Source organism: Podarcis bocagei (genome assembly GCF_964188305.1).
Source record: "Podarcis bocagei genome assembly, chromosome: 10".
NCBI lineage: Eukaryota > Metazoa > Chordata > Lepidosauria > Squamata > Lacertidae > Podarcis > Podarcis bocagei.
In genome coordinates, this window is record NC_138135.1 from 70,732,390 (window position 1) to 70,749,301 (window position 16,912).

Here is a 16,912-nt window from a genome sequence, read left to right on the forward strand (position 1 = left end):
ATGTGTTTAGGATCAGGATGCCAGTTATTAAGTTACTGAGATAACAGTCTAACTGCTTTATTTGCCATTGAGAAAAGAGTCCACATGTTCAGAAACGTCATTATAGAATGAAATGGGTGTAGGAGAGTTCTGAATCATCTCTTTCTTAGTAGAAACCAGTGGGTCTATTGGAGCTCACCAATATCAGGGTTGTGTTGTGATGAACACTGTCTTGTGAATTGGTCACTGTAATTCCTTTACTTTTAGGTGGTTGGGGCTATTGATACTGCCTGTCCCGTTTGCATTTTCCCAATGCCTTGGGTATTGGCTTACGCTATTTATCCCATCTCAACTGCTCTTGTTTGTTTGTTTGTTTGTTTGTTTGTTTGTTTGTTTGTTTGTAAAACTACAACTTTTGCAAGTGCCTTATAGTGTTCATTCCCCATACACAAGGAATCAATCTTTTAACTGTAAAGTTGGTGTGCCTTTTAATCTGTGATTTTAGTTTGTAATGTACATTTTACAGGTTTATTTTATTTATATTTGGGGGGTTTAAAACTTGCTTTTAACTTTGGTCTTTTTATTGACAGTTTGAATGTATATTTTATATCCTTTGTAAACCACTTCAAGGTTTTATTTACATTTAAGTGGTACGCAAATTCTGTACGTACGAATGAATGAATGGTTAACGTACTGACACTTTCTGCTTTCTGTGGCTCTTTCCATCTCCTGTCTAGAATCCTACCCAAGTTGGAACGGCTCTTCAGGTTTTCTATAACCTTGGCACTTTGAAAGTCACCGTCACTAACGTTGTGGATGGTTACTGCACATCCTTGGAGGAGAACATCAACAATGCCTTGGATATTAAGGTTTTGACTCAGCCCTCTCAGACAGCGGTTAGAGGTACTATGCCTTCTCCCTTCTGTATTAATACAGTGCCTGGTAATTGGACATTATATTCCCATAAGCAGAATCTAATACAGTTCTTCATGTTCATATTAGTCTTCATCACACTTTACTGTTTGGTAAGCTGTTTCTTTTCTTTGGATGTGATAATACTGCAAGCTGCGAAGTGGAAAAGTCACATTGAGGTAAATGAATTGGCCCATTTCCAAGTCATTCTCACTTCAAACGTGTTGTACTTAATATTGCAGCACGGTATTCTCCTTCCCTCCAGATTTCAAGTAATGTCAACAGCTGGTGCAGCATAGTAACTACAACAGCACAATGTTTACTCAGAAGTACGTCCCCCAATTGAGAAACACACACACACACACACACACACACACACACACACACACATATATAGCGCAGCATCGCTTTCAGCTGGCTTTTTTAGTGCTTAGACTTGTGACCCTCATCATAGCTAATATGACATTTGCTTTAGGTCTTGGAATTTCTATTGGCATGTGCCAAAAGGGCTTATATTTCTTCCCCATTAAAAATAAAATACAATGGAAGGAGGCAATAGCTCCTCTACCATTCTACACTATGGAGTTTGGAGCTCCTTTTGTGAAAGTGTTTAAATAACAGTGTAACATTGACTTTCTGTTCTACTTCTGAACATATCAAATATATAACTTTATTTATTCATGACACTTCTATATTGCGTATCAGCCAGATCCTCTGGGTGGTTTATGAACTTCAAAATTAAATAAAATCCAAAATAATAAAAAATGCACTGGAATATGGACACACTTCAGAAATGGTTACCTTTAGTTAACACACATGGGGGAAACGTGGCTATTTAGCTGTTCACTGTGTGCTGGCTGAGATTTATTGAGGCCTCCATGTCTGAAGAAGGAGCTGTTACTTACTTTGGCCACATTTATATTCCGCTGTTGCCCCAAGTACCTCAGGGTAGTATATATGAGAGTTACCCTGTTTTGTCCTTGCAACATCCTCATGAGGTCCAAAGACTGTTAACTTGCCCAGGGCCATCCAGTGAGTTCATGGCTCACTGGAGATCTGTGCCCCAAACTCCTAGGTATAAATCCAAGACTTTTATGCAGTCATAGAGTTGGGCGTTTAGCCCAGAACCTGTGGTCCTCCAGATGTCATTGTACTCCAACTCTCAACAGCCCCTGCCAGCATGGCTAGCCATCAGGGAATGATGGGAGCTGGTGTTCAGCAACGTTGGAGGCCCACAGGCTGCCCATTTCTGCTCTAGCACCATGCTGAACCAAGACCTCTTTCTTTCCATTTCTCTACCAGTTCCAGTATGTCCCTTCTTGTGCATCCAGATATTTAAAATCCTAATTGTAGCAATTCCCCCAAGTTGAGCTGTTGTCGTTTAGGTTTTTTGAGACAGGTTGTTCTTAAAACAGGTGGTCCTGGAAGAGCATCTATGCCAACACCAGGAAACACGGCGGCCTTTAGAGCAGCTCTCTGGACCAATATGGAAAAGCTGATGGATCAAATCTGTGCAGCTTGTGGGCAGGTATTTGGCTATTTAAACATCCTCTTCTGGCTTGGCACGGTTTGGAGGGCACCATGAAGTGCAGAAGCGAGTTGGGCTGAAAATGACATCTTTCCTTTTCAGGTGCAGCATCTGCGGAAAGTACTGTCCATGAAAAGAGATCCAGTTACACAGGTGTGCTTCATTGAAGAATTAGCAAAGGTAACGCTTCTCTCCTGGCCCCTTCCCCTGCGCCACATCTCTTCCTTCTAACTAAGTGCATTCTTGCAAAGGTAACTTGCCTTTTTTAATTAAGTCAGCAGAAAGGGAGTGTTCGCTTTTTGGTATTTCAGTGTGTAATGAAATACAGTGGTACCTTGGGTTACATATGCTTCAGGTTACAGACGCTTCAGGTTACAGACTCCGCTAACCCAGAAATAGTACCTCGGGTTAAGAACTTTGCTTCAGGATGAGAACAGAAATCGTGCTCTGGCGGCATGGCGGCAGCGGGAGGCCTCATTAGCTAAAGTGGTGCTTCAGGTTAAGAACAGTTTCAGGTTAAGAACAGACCTCCGGAATGAATTAAGTACTTAACCTGGAGTACCGCTGTAGTGCTGACACACAGACTAGCCCGAACAGTGTGCATTGATGGATGATTCAAGACCTATAGCAGCCGTAGGCAAACTCAGCCCTCCAGATGTTTTGGGACTACAGTTCCCATCATCCCTGACCACTGGTCCTGTTAGCTAGGGATGATGGGAGTTGTAGTCCCAAAACATCTGGAGGGTCGACTTTGCCTACGCCTGATCTATAGTCTCTTGGGCACAGAGACAAAGCTAGCTTGTATGTGTACCTTTCAGGCAAGTAGAACTTAACCATTTGATGTTTTGTGGGACTGGTGTCTGGACCTCTGTTGCTTTGTGTACAGTGTTAGCCTGCCAGCGCAGGGATGGCCTGGTCTATGAATCCCTTGTGTGCAGTTGTAGATGAAGTAGCCCAGTTTCAGCAAAGCACCAGGAATATCTTGCTTGCTTGTCCTCCTTGCCTTGGATGCAAACTAGTGTAACATTGTTCTGAACTTTTGGTGGTGGTGGTGGGGGGGGAACCATCTGCAAAAAAGCCCCATCCGTCTTGTAGATGGGGAACTCTGTGGAATGGCCTTTTAGGGAGTGCAAGAGATTGAAGTATGGGAGGAATTGATAACCCAACAAGAGATGTGCATAAACAGTGCCCCATACCCACCTGACAGCATTTCGGCCCAATCCCTTGGGATGACTGCTTTTTTGTCATATTTGAAAGAATAATAAAATATCATTACATGCCTTTATTAATGATCAGTATTATCTTTTGCCATAATACTGTGTGCATTGGCTAATTAATCTTATGTATTAGTAAGATAATGTGTCTTTGTATGGTTTGTCACATGATCCAGCCATCTGCTTCTCTCCTTTTTGGCAATTCCCTCTTTGATAAACAATCCACGGCTGTCCTTTGCCTACAGTAGCTCCCCTCTGAATACCTATTCTTATCCATTCACTTGTCTTATTTAGACAAATTTGATGAATGATCTTCCCAAGGGCCAATAACAGTGCCAGCCAATCAGTTCATCTATCATAATTTGTGAAGGAGTGCCCCTTCCTTAATTCATGTTCAAGTTCAAATTTTATGCAAAGGGAAAGAGAAAATGTTCCATGTGCTGGACTATAAATTCCAACAGATTCAATTTTTTTAATGGAGAGGAGAGACCGTTTATGCAAATAGTTTGCAATATGAATATTAAACGGAGAAACAAAAACTTGTTTCTTGCGGCTGCATGCTCTTTGCAGTTTCTCTTATGAATCGACTTAAAAGAAAACCCTAGGAAACATACCCTCTATATGAGAAGCTTCTCACGGCTACATGGTCTTTGTTAGGAGTTACAGCCTGCCCTTCCCAAGGCATTGGGCTGAGTAATAGTAATTTATCTTACACACTGATGCCAGGAAATTATAGGCCAGGGACCTGCCTTGGATAAGAAGAAGAAGAAGAGTTTGGATTTGATATCCCGCTTTATCACTACCCGAAGGAGTCTCAAAGCGGCTAACATTCTCCTTTCCCTTCCTCCCCCACAACAAACACTCTGTGAGGTGAGAGGGGCTGAGAGACTTCAAAGAAGTGTGACTGGCCCAAGGTCACCCAGCAGCTGCATGTGGAGGAGCGGAGACGCGAACCCGGTTCACCAGATTACGAGTCCACTGCTCTTAACCACTACACCACACTGGCTCAGGATAAACTGGATAAACTAGTGGGAAGCATGATCAAGGGTAGAATGGCAAGGCAAAGGGAAGCATAAGCCTTGCCCTGCAAGAATTAGCATTGCTTCTGCAAAGGGCTCTTGTGCCCTACTCATTTTCTGGAGTTATGGGAGATGCACCCCCAAAATGTCTCTGTGTTTGACATTGTAAGTTTCTTTTTGGAACATAGAGGAAGATGTTTCTTTTTTTCTTTTTTTAAAATGATATTTATTGAAAATTTTTGAAATTACAAAGAAAAAACAAAGCAGAAAATAGAAAAAACAAAGAAAAAACAAACCACCTCAAACAATACAAATTCAAAAAACAAAAATACACCGCAAACAAACAAAAAATAAATCCATCATTCTCAAATCCTCAACTCTCATTACCTTCTTTCTTTGACCTCCTCCTCCTCCCTTTTTTTGTATCCTGGTTGATAATTGTGCAGCAAATCCTTTCCATATTTCATAGTATTCTGTCGTTACGTTACCTTAATCTATTTTCATCTTATCTTATAGAGAACCTTAAAAACTTAAAACTTAAATCTTATTTTTACCGACTTCTCACAACCATAATATTCTTACCTAATTCTTTAAACATTTTTACTAGAGCCAAATAATTTCATTCCAACATTTTTCTAACATTCATCAATTTTATAAAACAATCCTGATAATAAAAAGAGAAATAAAAAATCCAATCTTCATCCAGCGTCCCTTCCTCCTGGTCCCGGGTTTTGACAGTCCTTTTTATCCCATCGATCTAGCGCATTAACCTGGCAACCTTATATCCGAGGCCCTTAAATCTCTTCCATGTCCCTTCTGCAACTCTTCTTCATATTCTCCTTTCACTCGTGGGAACTCCAGCTTGGTGATGTTTTTGACCCTTTTCAACAAATCAGCCCCTTTTCCATAGTCCAAACTCAACTCCATGTGGTATTTAAGAAGATTTTTCAGAATCCCTCCGAAATTGAGAGCCCCCACAGCTCCAAACATTTCACGGCCCATTGCCAGACTCGGAAAGTCCACACATCCTTGCATAGGGGGGTCTATCCAACCCCCCATTTCCAGACCAGTCCAAACTTTATCTTTCCAAATCTGGCTTTTTCCAAGTTCATTTGTCAAATCCAAAAGCTCTTGTTCCTGCAAGGCCGCAGCTCCCTCCATCTCTGGCGCCCAAGATTCAGCAACATCCTCTTCTCTCATTTGCTCTGTCAGGACACACTCCTGATCTAATTCATGGGTGGGCTCCACATAGTTTCCCACTGCCTGTTCAAAAATTCTGGCCGCATTAGTCATCAAATCCATCTTCTCACTTGACTGTTCCAGTAGGGCACTTGTTTTACAGAGAGCACACAACAGAGCCTCTGAATACATTGTCCTACAAGGTCACAAGTCCATTCCCATGATTGTAATCTGAAACAGCTGCAAGCTCCCTGGAATTGGTTACAGTTTCACAGTCTCCCTCTAGGGGGAGAACTTCTATTTGCTCTTGCAACAAAGTATCTTTTTTGAGATATTTTGTCAATATTTGTTCCTTTAAAGTGCGAAAGGAAACAATGGAATCACTATGTTTCCCTTCCTTTAACTATCTGTCAACAATGTTTGTCTCTGGTCAATGAGCTTCAAAACGTCAGTCCTGACACCCCGCTCCAGGATCAGGACGGTGGAAAGTTACTTTACTTTAAACTCACTTCTGCAGGTTTAAACAGTCCAAAAAAGATCCCCCTTCTTCTCCTGCTACCAAAGGGGGGTTCAACAATTTTAAATGATGAAAGCCAATCCTTTAGGAGCGATTTTCTGAGCTCTAGTTTACGTTGTGTTTGCTTTACTCTGTCTACAAAGAAACGGAAGGCTGGCTTCCTGTTTAGACCTTCCCGTTTCAGTACCAAATTAAAATAAATTTTTAAGTCCAATTCCTTTCTTCTTGCAAGTCCTTATTTAAAGTCCAATTGTTCAAAGTTTAAGTACTCACGGGTGCTTATTTTAGAGGCCAAATTGTCCCAGGAAAAAGACAGCGCTCTCCGGCAACGGCTGTGCGGCTTCGCTCCACGTAAATAGCAGTTGACTCACAGCACCGCGCCACTTCCCCCTCTTTACTTCGGAGCCCGTTAGTGCGTTCCTTTGCGGGTTGGGGGGTGCTAAGGGTGCCCGCCGAGTCCCATGGTCACAGGCTTCATCCGCCTGTGATTTTTAGCTGGGTCCCCGCTTCGCCGTAGCGGAAAAGACCCGTTTCACGCAGAGCTAGTCCCTCCAGTTCAGAGGGAGTCCGCCATTGCCGATGGCGCCACCCCGGAAGTCCTTATAGAGGAAGATGTTTCATTGCTCAGTGACACGTGCTCATTCTCCCTCTGCAAAATGGCGTCATCCTAGATCTCTCTGGCTAGATCTCACCTATGTGTGAAAATCTAAGTGATGAGGAATAGGGTTGGGTTTTTTCATGGCTGGTCACTATGAACACCGCATTTCTAAAAATATTATTTGCTCGGTTTGGTTGTATGTCCAAAGATGTGTCTTTGGGACCAGAAGATGGGTGGGTGATTTAATAGACTGATACACCCCCTTTTTAAAGCTTCCCTAACCCCACTTGATGGCTTGAAGGGAGATGCCCTTAAAAAATCCTGCACTTCCCTAGCAAACATTGTACCAGAGAGGACCACTGTAAATCCTAGTTTAAGTAATTCAACAATATTTTGTTTTATTGTGATTTCATGTTCATGTGGAATGTAGAGTGTAGAATACTAGTCAAGAGAACTCAATAGAAGAAAGAGTGTTGATTATTCAAATGGACATGTTTGCATTTGCATGTCTATTTTGATACCATTATTTGGCATTTATTTGGCTGAGGGGTGGGTCTTTGGTCCATTGTGTTCTGTCTCAGTGCTTATTTCTCTGAACTTTTAACGGAATGCAGTTTTATGCAGGTTAAGAACTTTGCTTCAGGATGAGAACAGAAATCGCGCGGTAGCGGCACGGTGGCAGCGGGAGGCCCCATTAGCTAAAGTACCTCAGGTTAAGAACAGTGTCAGGTTAAGAACAGACCTCCAGAACGAATCAAGTTCTTAACCCGAGGTACCACTGTATTGTCACAAGCTGCTAGGTAGGACTTTTGGAACTGCCTAACAAGCTGCTAAAATCTAGAAATGCAAGCATACCCTCAGTGTCTGTTGAGCAATAGGGACAGCCAGATGGGAGTGCAGGATCTGTTGAGTCTGCTGCCAGTAGTTAAAAATAAGCTGATAAATCATGGAAATTCTAATACTCATTTAAAAAGCCAAAGCAATTCCACATATGATACTATCCGTTTCCACTCTACATAAAGTGTCTGGGAGAGGAGAGAAGGTTGGGTTTTTGTGTGTCCACATTAGAAAGTTGATCTAACAACAAAACACATTGGAACTTGTCCATTTTTAAAGGGCTGTGTGCCCATTCTCACAGGAGATGGTAACATAAACCCTGCATTTTACATTCTGTTTGCTAATTACTGGTGGTGAGGTCAACTCTAGCATTACATCTATCTTCCTCAACAGCTGCGATTCCACTTTAGATGCCCATCTGTCTCCTTGGAGACTCTGCAATGCAAGTCAATGGCCATAGCTCCACCTGCATTGGTCACTGGCCACCCCCACTTCTGCCTCTGATCCTTCCCATCACTGTCATGTGCTCACCAGAACGTTGCCAAGGAGCAGGCAGGAAAGTGTGCCCCATCCCTGATTTAGACATCATTGCCGTATAAAAATAATATCCCCCTGGAATCATCTGTACGCAGATTAAAAAGCAAAGACACACACCTGACTTTTTTGTTTTAGTTTGAAAAGCAATTGTCAGGGAACTGACATCAGAGCCAGAGGCGGAGGGAAGGCTCTCAAGTGATGCTGGAGAGGGACCCAGCAGGGAGAGAGGTAGCTCAGTGGGGGAAGGAAATCAGCGCAACACCAGGGATAAAGGGGGGCAGATGGGGGAATCGGCGAGAGGGCTCCAGGACTCTTCGCTGGACACCAGCGGGGAGAGCACGGGTCCTCCGCTACCCACACCCTCCCTGCGCAGAAGACTCCCGCGCAGGGAGAGTAGGAGGAGACTTGGCGTCAAACAGCTTTTATGCTGGAAAAGGTTTAAGAAACGCCCACTGACGGATTCTGCTAGCGACTGAGGCAGCCACGAAGTGAAGGGCTGTCCAGACAGAAAGGTTTAACAAGGCAACATAGCCAGGAGTGGCGGCAACTTACGCACAAGCAACCCCTATATTCATTACAGCAATATTCAAAAATATATAAACCATGTTCTCCCTGGCACCTACATAAAGAGATTACCATTTAAAATGTTATTTTGCCACTGGAAAGCACTGAATATAATGAAATGTAGCCTGCAGTGAAACAAAACAAAAGACCCTCTTCAAAACTGTGGTGGTGTTTATTGATTGTGTGACCACCACACTATATTTCATATACACAAGAGCATAAAAATATAGGCATTATACATATGTATATAAAATCTGATTCAAAACACCACAAACAGAAATAAAGGGTGGATTGAGGTGATTGGGAACTTGACAGTTCCTCTACTGACATTTTTTTTACTACTGCAAATGATATCTTTTGCTCAGTCTCACATTTGGAAGTCACGTTGCTATAGAAATAGCGTGTACGGATCTTCCTTAGCTCAGTCCCACGAGGCCTGCGATACAGAATTGTTAAATCTTTTGCAGCCCTATGTTATGGCTTACAAATATTCATGGGGTAACTTCCAAGGTCTTTCGTCTTCAAGATGCTTTTTCCAAACCTGCCTTTGGGGCCTCGATGATTAGAAAAACGCTGTCCATATTAGTATTAAGAGCTTTGTTTTGGGACCCTGTAGCAGATGAACTGCACAGTAATATTCTCTGTATAGCTTTACATTTCAAAGGGGCTTGAGAATAAATGTTTTTCATTGTTTTAATCAAACGGCTCCTGGAGGCTGTGTTATGTGCTGTATAAAAAGGAGGACTGAAATCAGTGTGTCATAGTAAGGGTTGGTATTTTTCATATATAAATAACACTGTTGAGCACTTGCAAGTAGTCATCTAATAATGCACAAGTGGAATGTCATTTTAATTTTACATTTTAAACCTTGCCCAGGATGTAATGGTAGCTGTTGGTTATCTGTATTTTTAACTATTGATCTGTCATAATGCTCACCAGAGGGTCTGTTTATCAAGCATGTTCTCCACGACAATCACAACCCAAGTAGTCACTTGGCACAAAATGGAAGAACTTATCCACAGGATTTTTTTCCTACCCAGTGCTAAGTAATTTGAGTTTTGCTGTTTCTGTTTATGGAGAGGACGACGACCAAGATGATCAAGGGGGACAGGAAGCCAAGCCTTAGGAGGAACGGTTGAGAGAACTGGCTATGTTTAGCCTGAAAAACAGGAAACTGGGAGGAAGATAAGATGGCCATCTACAAATATCAAAGCAGAGCTTTCCAAACTTTTCATGTTGGCAACACACTTTTTAGACAGCAAACCAGAGGTCAAACTAACCCCTTTCCAGCTCTGGGAGGAGCGCAGGGAGCGTTTGCGTGACACACCTACACACTGCAGCCGACACACTAATGTGTCGTGACACACAGTTAGGAAAGCTCTGATCTAAAGAGCGACCACATGGAAGATACAGTGGTACCTTGGGTTAAGTACTTAATTCGTTCCGGAGGTCCGTTCTTAACCTGAAACTGTTCTTAACCTGAAGCACCACTTTAGCTAATGGGGCCTCCCGCTGCTGCCGCACCGCTGGAGCACGATTTCTGTTCTCATCCTGAAGCACAGTTCTTAACCCGAGGTACTATTTCTGGGTTAGCGGAGTCTGTAACCTGAAGCGTCTGTAACCTGAAGCATATGTAACCTGGGGTACTACTGCAGATCGAGCTTGTTCTCTCCTGCTCCAGAGGATAGAACCTGAAGCAAGGGATTGAAGCAAGGGATTGAAGTTACAAGAAAGGAGATTCTGGCATAACATCAGGAAGATCTTTCTGACAATAAGGGCTATTCGACAGTAGAACAGACTCCCATGAGAGGTGGGGAACTCTCCTTCCTTGGAGGTTTTTAAGCAGAGGTTGGATAGTCATCTGTCATGCATGATCTAGTTGAGATTTCTGCATTTGCAGGGGTTGGACTTGATAACGTTTGAAGTCCCTCCCGATTCTACAACCCTCCCAACTCTATGATTCTGTTTCAATTCCCAGTAGTAAATTTCCACCGTTGGCTGGAGGGAGTTAAAAAAGCTGGAAGGCTTTTGATTTTTCTCCTGTTTGGGAGCTACTTGTAGCGTTCAAGTCTCCTTAGTTTGCAGCTGGTTCTCTTATTTCCCCTTCCCCTCGAGGGGGGGCAGTCGTATCTTGCTTCTGCGATTAAACCTCTTCCTGCTCTTATTGAGAAAGCTCTATGGACTCAACGAGTAATGAGATTGTCTGGTGAGCCCTGTTCACACCACTGATGTAATTTCCCCCAGAAAGGGTATCCATCTTTGTCATTTGCAGCAGAAACAGCAGCAGAGTCTTGTGACACCTTAATAGAATTAACACATCTATTATGGCCTAAGCTTTGGTGGCCCACAACCTGCTTCGTCAGTGGTTTGCCTCTTTTCTACCCTACCTGAGAAAGGGGTGGGGGTGGCATTTCACACTTACCGTAACCTGATCATCTGGGCTGTCCCACCTGCTTAAGGGATGGAGCCTCAAAAGGTGATGCATTGGACAAATAGTCCTGGAGGATTCCTGCTTTGTTGCAGATTTGTTGTTGTACAAGAAGCATCTTTCCATAACTAAAGAAGAAGGGGAGACCTCTGTGAATATTTGCATTGTCAATCCACATTGCTTAGTGTTCCAGTAGACTAGCGATAGGCACCACCCGCCTGTTTGAAGAGGACTGATAGATAGAAATTCACTAGTAATACTAGGTTTTCCTTTCAAATATAGATTAATTGCAAAAGACAGACAGCAAGCTTGTGATTTTTCTAAATGAGCAGATAAATATGTTTTGTCTAAAAATAGGATACTTGTTCTGTCTTAATGTTGAAGAAATAATTTGAAATGAGACTTTTAGATTGCAGCTGTAATGTCATTGCTTGTTATCACAGATGACACAGTATGCCAGGTTTTTGGCTGGTTCTGAGGAATTCATTGATTCTTTGGTAGTAATTGTCTGGAACATTCAGTTATACTTTAGAGCAGTGGCATCAGGATAGATTAATGTGAACAAGTAGGTTCACATTTCTGTCACTACCAGCCGTTTTTGCCTTCAGGAATAATCTTATAATCCTGTGACTAGGCAGCAGTACGCTAAATTTGGAGCCTGTACTGTTGATGTGAGCATCTGCAGATGCATGTGATACAATGCTTGCAGCAGATGTAGTACTTCTGGTTTGCTTGGAACCTCCAGCTGGAAATTTATTGGGCATAACCGTCAACATTGCATAATGTTGCATAATGCAGAAATGTGTAACTTTGAACCTTTGTTCCTATGGCTTTCCTTTGTTCTGTGATTTATCAGAATAGTGAGAGAGAATTTTAGTTTCACAAGTGAACATGAGCCAGTGGATTAGGAACCTGTCTATCATTGCCACACGTTGCATATCTGTAGTTATTTAAGAGCACATTTGGATTGTAGTTGGGACTTGCAATGAGTCAGTGAGCTAAAGGAGACTTGTAGTCCACTCTTGGGGTCATCTGCTGGTTGCAAGCCATCAAAGTGTTGTCATACCTGAAAGATCACCTCATCAGGGGTAGGCAACCTAAGGCCCATGGGCCACAAGCGGCCCATGGGGGTTGTTTAACTGGCCCACGAGCCGCCCCCGAACCGAGCCCCCACGCAATGTGCTGAACTGGCGTGGCACAGCGCAGGGACTCACTTCCGCGGCGCTGGAAATTGTGGGCGCATGAGCAATCCACTGGAGTGAACTGGCCCAGGTGAGGCAAAGCTTTCCAACCCCTGCCCTACATACCTAAATTATATCTATGTTTTATGGGAGATGGCACCCTGCAGATACCATCCCAAGAAACATCTATAGTGTAGCAGCGCCTACACTTTGGAACTCCCACTCCTTGCATCGCAAACAAACGCCTTCACCATTGGCTTTTGGGCACATGCTAAAGACATTCCTCTTTCAATAAGGCTTCTAAATTCTTTATCCCAGTTGATATCTTCCCTGGACCTAAATTGATTTATGTATGGGTTGCTGTGTTAAACTGTTCTTATATTTATAGTTATTGCTTTTTGAAAAGGTTGGGCATCTGATTCAGTCAATCAAGGTGCATTATGTAGCATTATGCAGACATAAGCTTCTGCGTAAGCATTTTCTGTTGTGGGAAACAAGATACTGGACTAGAAAGGCCCTGATCCACCAGTCTCTTCTTGCATTCTTACAGTGAGATACGGGAAAAATATGGACTCATTCAACTGTATAATAGGATAGTGGTCCTGTCCGTAAAAACAGAAGGATAAAAATGTACAAAGTGGAATAATATTGGGTGGTCATAAGCATAAATCAAAAGATAAATATCGATTCAATTGATATGTGCATACTAACCTTAATAATCTCTAAGTGGCCATGGAAAGGAGCAAAACATCACCTGCAGAGCAGAAGACTCAAGGAAGAGGACATCTAAAAGCACACAAATAAGATTGCACCCGTGTGTGTGTGCGCGCGTGTGTGTGTTGAAACTACATTTATATAAGCACCTGTGCGTGCTGCTGGTGGAAGGGAGAACTCATTGTGTTGCTCTGAGGGAAATGGGTTACCAGACTCGGCAAAAAGCCTCCCGTGCTCTTCAAATACACTTACAGGTCACAAGAGGCTGGTGCCCTTCGTCCTGTATTGCTCTTTAAAAGAGTAGGAGTTTGATTGAAACGATTTCCACTGAGCTGAAAAGTTAATCGGATGCAGTCCATTACTCATCTTGTCAGCGGCTTCCACTATAGCGGATTGTATTACAAGATGATAATCTGTCTGTTACTTGAGTTCACAGACAGCATTACAAATGTTTCTCCCTTGCCCGCCCAATCGCTGTTTGTGTGACTTAACGTTCTTTGTGTGTGTGTAATTTCACCTGGCTTCCAAGCTTCATGAAATAACACACACACACACACCGGAAATAAGGCCTATGCCGGCGATGGTGTGTTTTTGGTGCATTCTGAAAACCTTTCTACCCATCCATTCTCTCGCTGATGAGTGCTGTTGGTCAAGTGCATTGCTGGTTACAGTCAATATGCCAAATCCTTAGATTGTGTTTTTATACTGCTTGGATGGACCAATGGCCTGAACTCGGTTTAAGGCAGCTTCTGGTGGTCCTTCCATGGGAGGGGTAGTGGTTCTAGGGGTTGCTCGTGCGTAAGCCGGTGCAAACACCTGGCTGGGTTGCCTGAGTGAACCTTTTCTGTCCGGACAGCCACTCACCCGTGGCTGTCTCAATCGCTGGCAGAATCCGTCAGTGGGCGTTTCTTAAACTTCTTCCAGCAAAGAAGCTCTTTGACGCCTAGTCTCCTCCTCCTCTCTCTGCGCGAAAGCCTTCTGCGCAAGGAGGGTGTAGGCAGCGGAGGACCCCTACTCTCCCCGCTGGTCCCCGGCAAGGAGTCATGGGACCGCCTCGCCGCTTCCCCCATCTGCCCCCCTTCTCCACTGGTGCTACGCTGATTCTCTTCCCCAGAAGATGGGCTGCCTCTCCCAATCCCGGGACGCTCTCTGGAATCCCCCTGGATTTTGCTCTCTCCCTCCGGCACTGATGACAGTTCCCTGACAGGAGGCACGAAGAGTACAGTATCCCTAGTTGTAAATTTGGGGCATTTCTGACTTATCTCTCTCGTCCTCTTTTTCTCCCAGGATGGCCTGTCAGACATTTTGTGCACATTTTGGACGGCAGTGACTCAGACTCTTGCCTCCCAGTTTCAGAAGGCAACCGACTGTAAGTATTGAGTCCGGCCTGTGTGTTTCTTTTGTTTTCTACATTTATCTTGAAAATATGTTAATTCTGTAGAATTCGCCACTGCTTCCGCCCCCGCTACCCAGCCAAATAGTGCTCAATAAAATACCAGTGTGGGTTGGTAGGAATCAACCCTCCCCCCCCAAAAAAAATATATATGTAACTGTACTCCTGCAATTCCTTCATAGCAACATATCAAGTCCTTCGGTTCAGCATGGGGGAGGAATGCCTGTCTTCAGAGCTTCTGACAACCTCCCATGCGCTAGCAAAAGCAGGAAGTGGCTTTTTCACTAGCATGCAGGGAAGATGTCCCCTACTCTGCTGAAGTAGCAGAGTATGTAGCTTTCACAAACTGAGTTCAAAATTTATTTATTTATTTTAAAAAAATGTCCAGTAGCACCTTAGAGACCAACTACAGTGGTACCTCGGGTTACATATGCTTAAGGTTACATACGCTTCAGGTTACAGACTCTGCTAACCCAGAAATAGTACCTCGGGTTAAGAACTTTGCTTCAGGATGAGAACAGAAATCGTGCTCCAGCGGCACGGCGGCAGCAGGAGGCCCCATTAGCTAAAGTGGTGCTTCAGGTTAAGAACAGTTTCAGGTTAAGAACGGACCTCCGGAACAAATTAAGTAATTAATAATTAAGAAGTGTGCGTGCACACGAAAGCTTATACCAAGAACAAACTTAGTTGGTCTCTAAGGTGCTACTGGACAATTTTTTTAATATATTTCGACTGCGTCAGACCAACGGCTACCTATCTGATTTTAAAAAACAAATACCTGTGGAAATGTAATAGGGAGGAGGTGGTTCTGTGGTGTTTTAGCTGTAAGCCACCTTGAGCTTCGGGGGAAAGGTGGGATATAAATTAATATAGTGATAATAATAACAACAGTAATACTAGTAGGCTGCCTTTTTTGCTTGCTTGCTTGGAAATCTGCACAAAATAATGCAGGTAGTGAAGAGTTGCATTGCTGATCTACTAGGTGCCCACGATATCCACGCAGCATTCATGGTGGCACTAGGTGGAAAGAGAAAACGTATTTTTTCAACATTAAAATGCCGCACTTTCAGTGCTCAGGAAATCGCGTTTCCTACAACAGAACCTTGAGGAAATTGGGTTTTGCATGATCCTGAGTACCAGCTATGCTACTTTGAAGAAATGCGCAGGACGCACTGCAATAACTGAATAATGGCAGTTTACTCCCCCCCCCCCTTTTATACTAAAACATTTGTCTGGCCCCTGTGTGGTATGTGGAATTTAAAAAAAAAAATCTCTTGGAAAATTAGTGATAGATGTTTGTCATTGAATATGTATCCACATTTCTGAACACCCATTTAGAGAGCGTTGCTCACATGTCAAGAATCAAAGAACATTAGAAAAGTGTGAGAGCTGATGTGGTGTAACTAGGGGGATACGGGTTCAAAACACTACTTGGACATGTGCGACTTTCGCCCCAGTTATTTCACCATTACTTTCTGCCACAGAGGTTGCCAGCCTTTTACCCATGGATGCCATGGTGTCATGAAGGCTTTCATTGGCTGTTCCCCAGATTCTGAGCTTTCATTAAAATAAAGAAGTCTCTAGAAAGAAAGTTATGAAGCAAAATGTTCAGGTACCTTGAAATGAGAGTGAGTGTCATATGGCCGCCATGTGTATTTTTCATGGCACTGAAGAACACTGTTGTTATTAGACAGCAGCACCATCAGTCTATGCAGTTTTGTGTGAGCTCCACAATCGGGAAATTCCTGTGGTAAACACAAGGTTGTCGTGGGTGGTTGCTATGACACGTTGCCCGTGGCAGCCATTTTGTGACTGGCATCCCCTGCACTCTCCCAAAATTTGAAACATGGCCCAAAAAAGGTTGCCAACCCCTGACCTACTGTGTAGGCTGTCCTGAAATCCTTCGGAGAAGAACAGGACAAAAAGGCAACTTGGAAAGGTTTTTTTGTTTTGTTTTGTATTGCTCCACATTAGTCAAAGAATGTCAAAGACTGTGTATCTTTTCTTCAGGTGAAACGGATACTGAAGCCGCACAACAATAGTTTTGTGAATTTACTAGCATTTTCCCTTTGTGCTTATGGATAAATCTTAACTTTGTGCAAGTGCACAGCATCTCTGTAACCATCTTTGAAGTTTCTAGCCCCTCTTTTAAAAACGGTGAAAGTTGCCTATTGCTCTATTTGTATGCAGTTGTTTTGTATAGTTGCTAAGCAACCAAGTGATCTAATTTAATTTGAGTGACTGCCTAATACTGTCAAATATACTTCGCCATTACTAAATAAAAAATACACTGTCAGGCTGGAAAGAAATTG

At 43.2% G+C, this 16,912-nt stretch overlaps 1 protein-coding gene and 1 long non-coding RNA gene across 5 annotated transcripts in view; one reads left to right on the forward strand and one right to left on the reverse strand.

Moving 5' to 3' along the window:
- COG5 (component of oligomeric golgi complex 5) overlaps nucleotides 1-16,912 on the forward strand; it is a 172,810-nt gene that overhangs the window by 106,288 nt on the left and 49,610 nt on the right. For all 4 annotated transcript variants that reach the window (XM_081211547.1, XM_081211548.1, XM_081211549.1 and 1 more), the window contains exons 8-11: nucleotides 717-882; nucleotides 2,307-2,419; nucleotides 2,522-2,599; nucleotides 14,495-14,576. In XM_081211547.1, coding sequence (XP_081067673.1) covers nucleotides 717-882; nucleotides 2,307-2,419; nucleotides 2,522-2,599; nucleotides 14,495-14,576 — 439 coding nt within the window. The remainder of the gene's footprint in view (nucleotides 1-716; nucleotides 883-2,306; nucleotides 2,420-2,521; nucleotides 2,600-14,494; nucleotides 14,577-16,912) is intronic.
- The window catches only part of LOC308596705, a 34,676-nt gene continuing 28,926 nt past the window's right edge, over nucleotides 11,163-16,912 (reverse strand). The window contains exon 3 of the long non-coding RNA XR_014012672.1: nucleotides 11,163-11,440. This is a non-coding gene — a long non-coding RNA (uncharacterized lncRNA). The remainder of the gene's footprint in view (nucleotides 11,441-16,912) is intronic.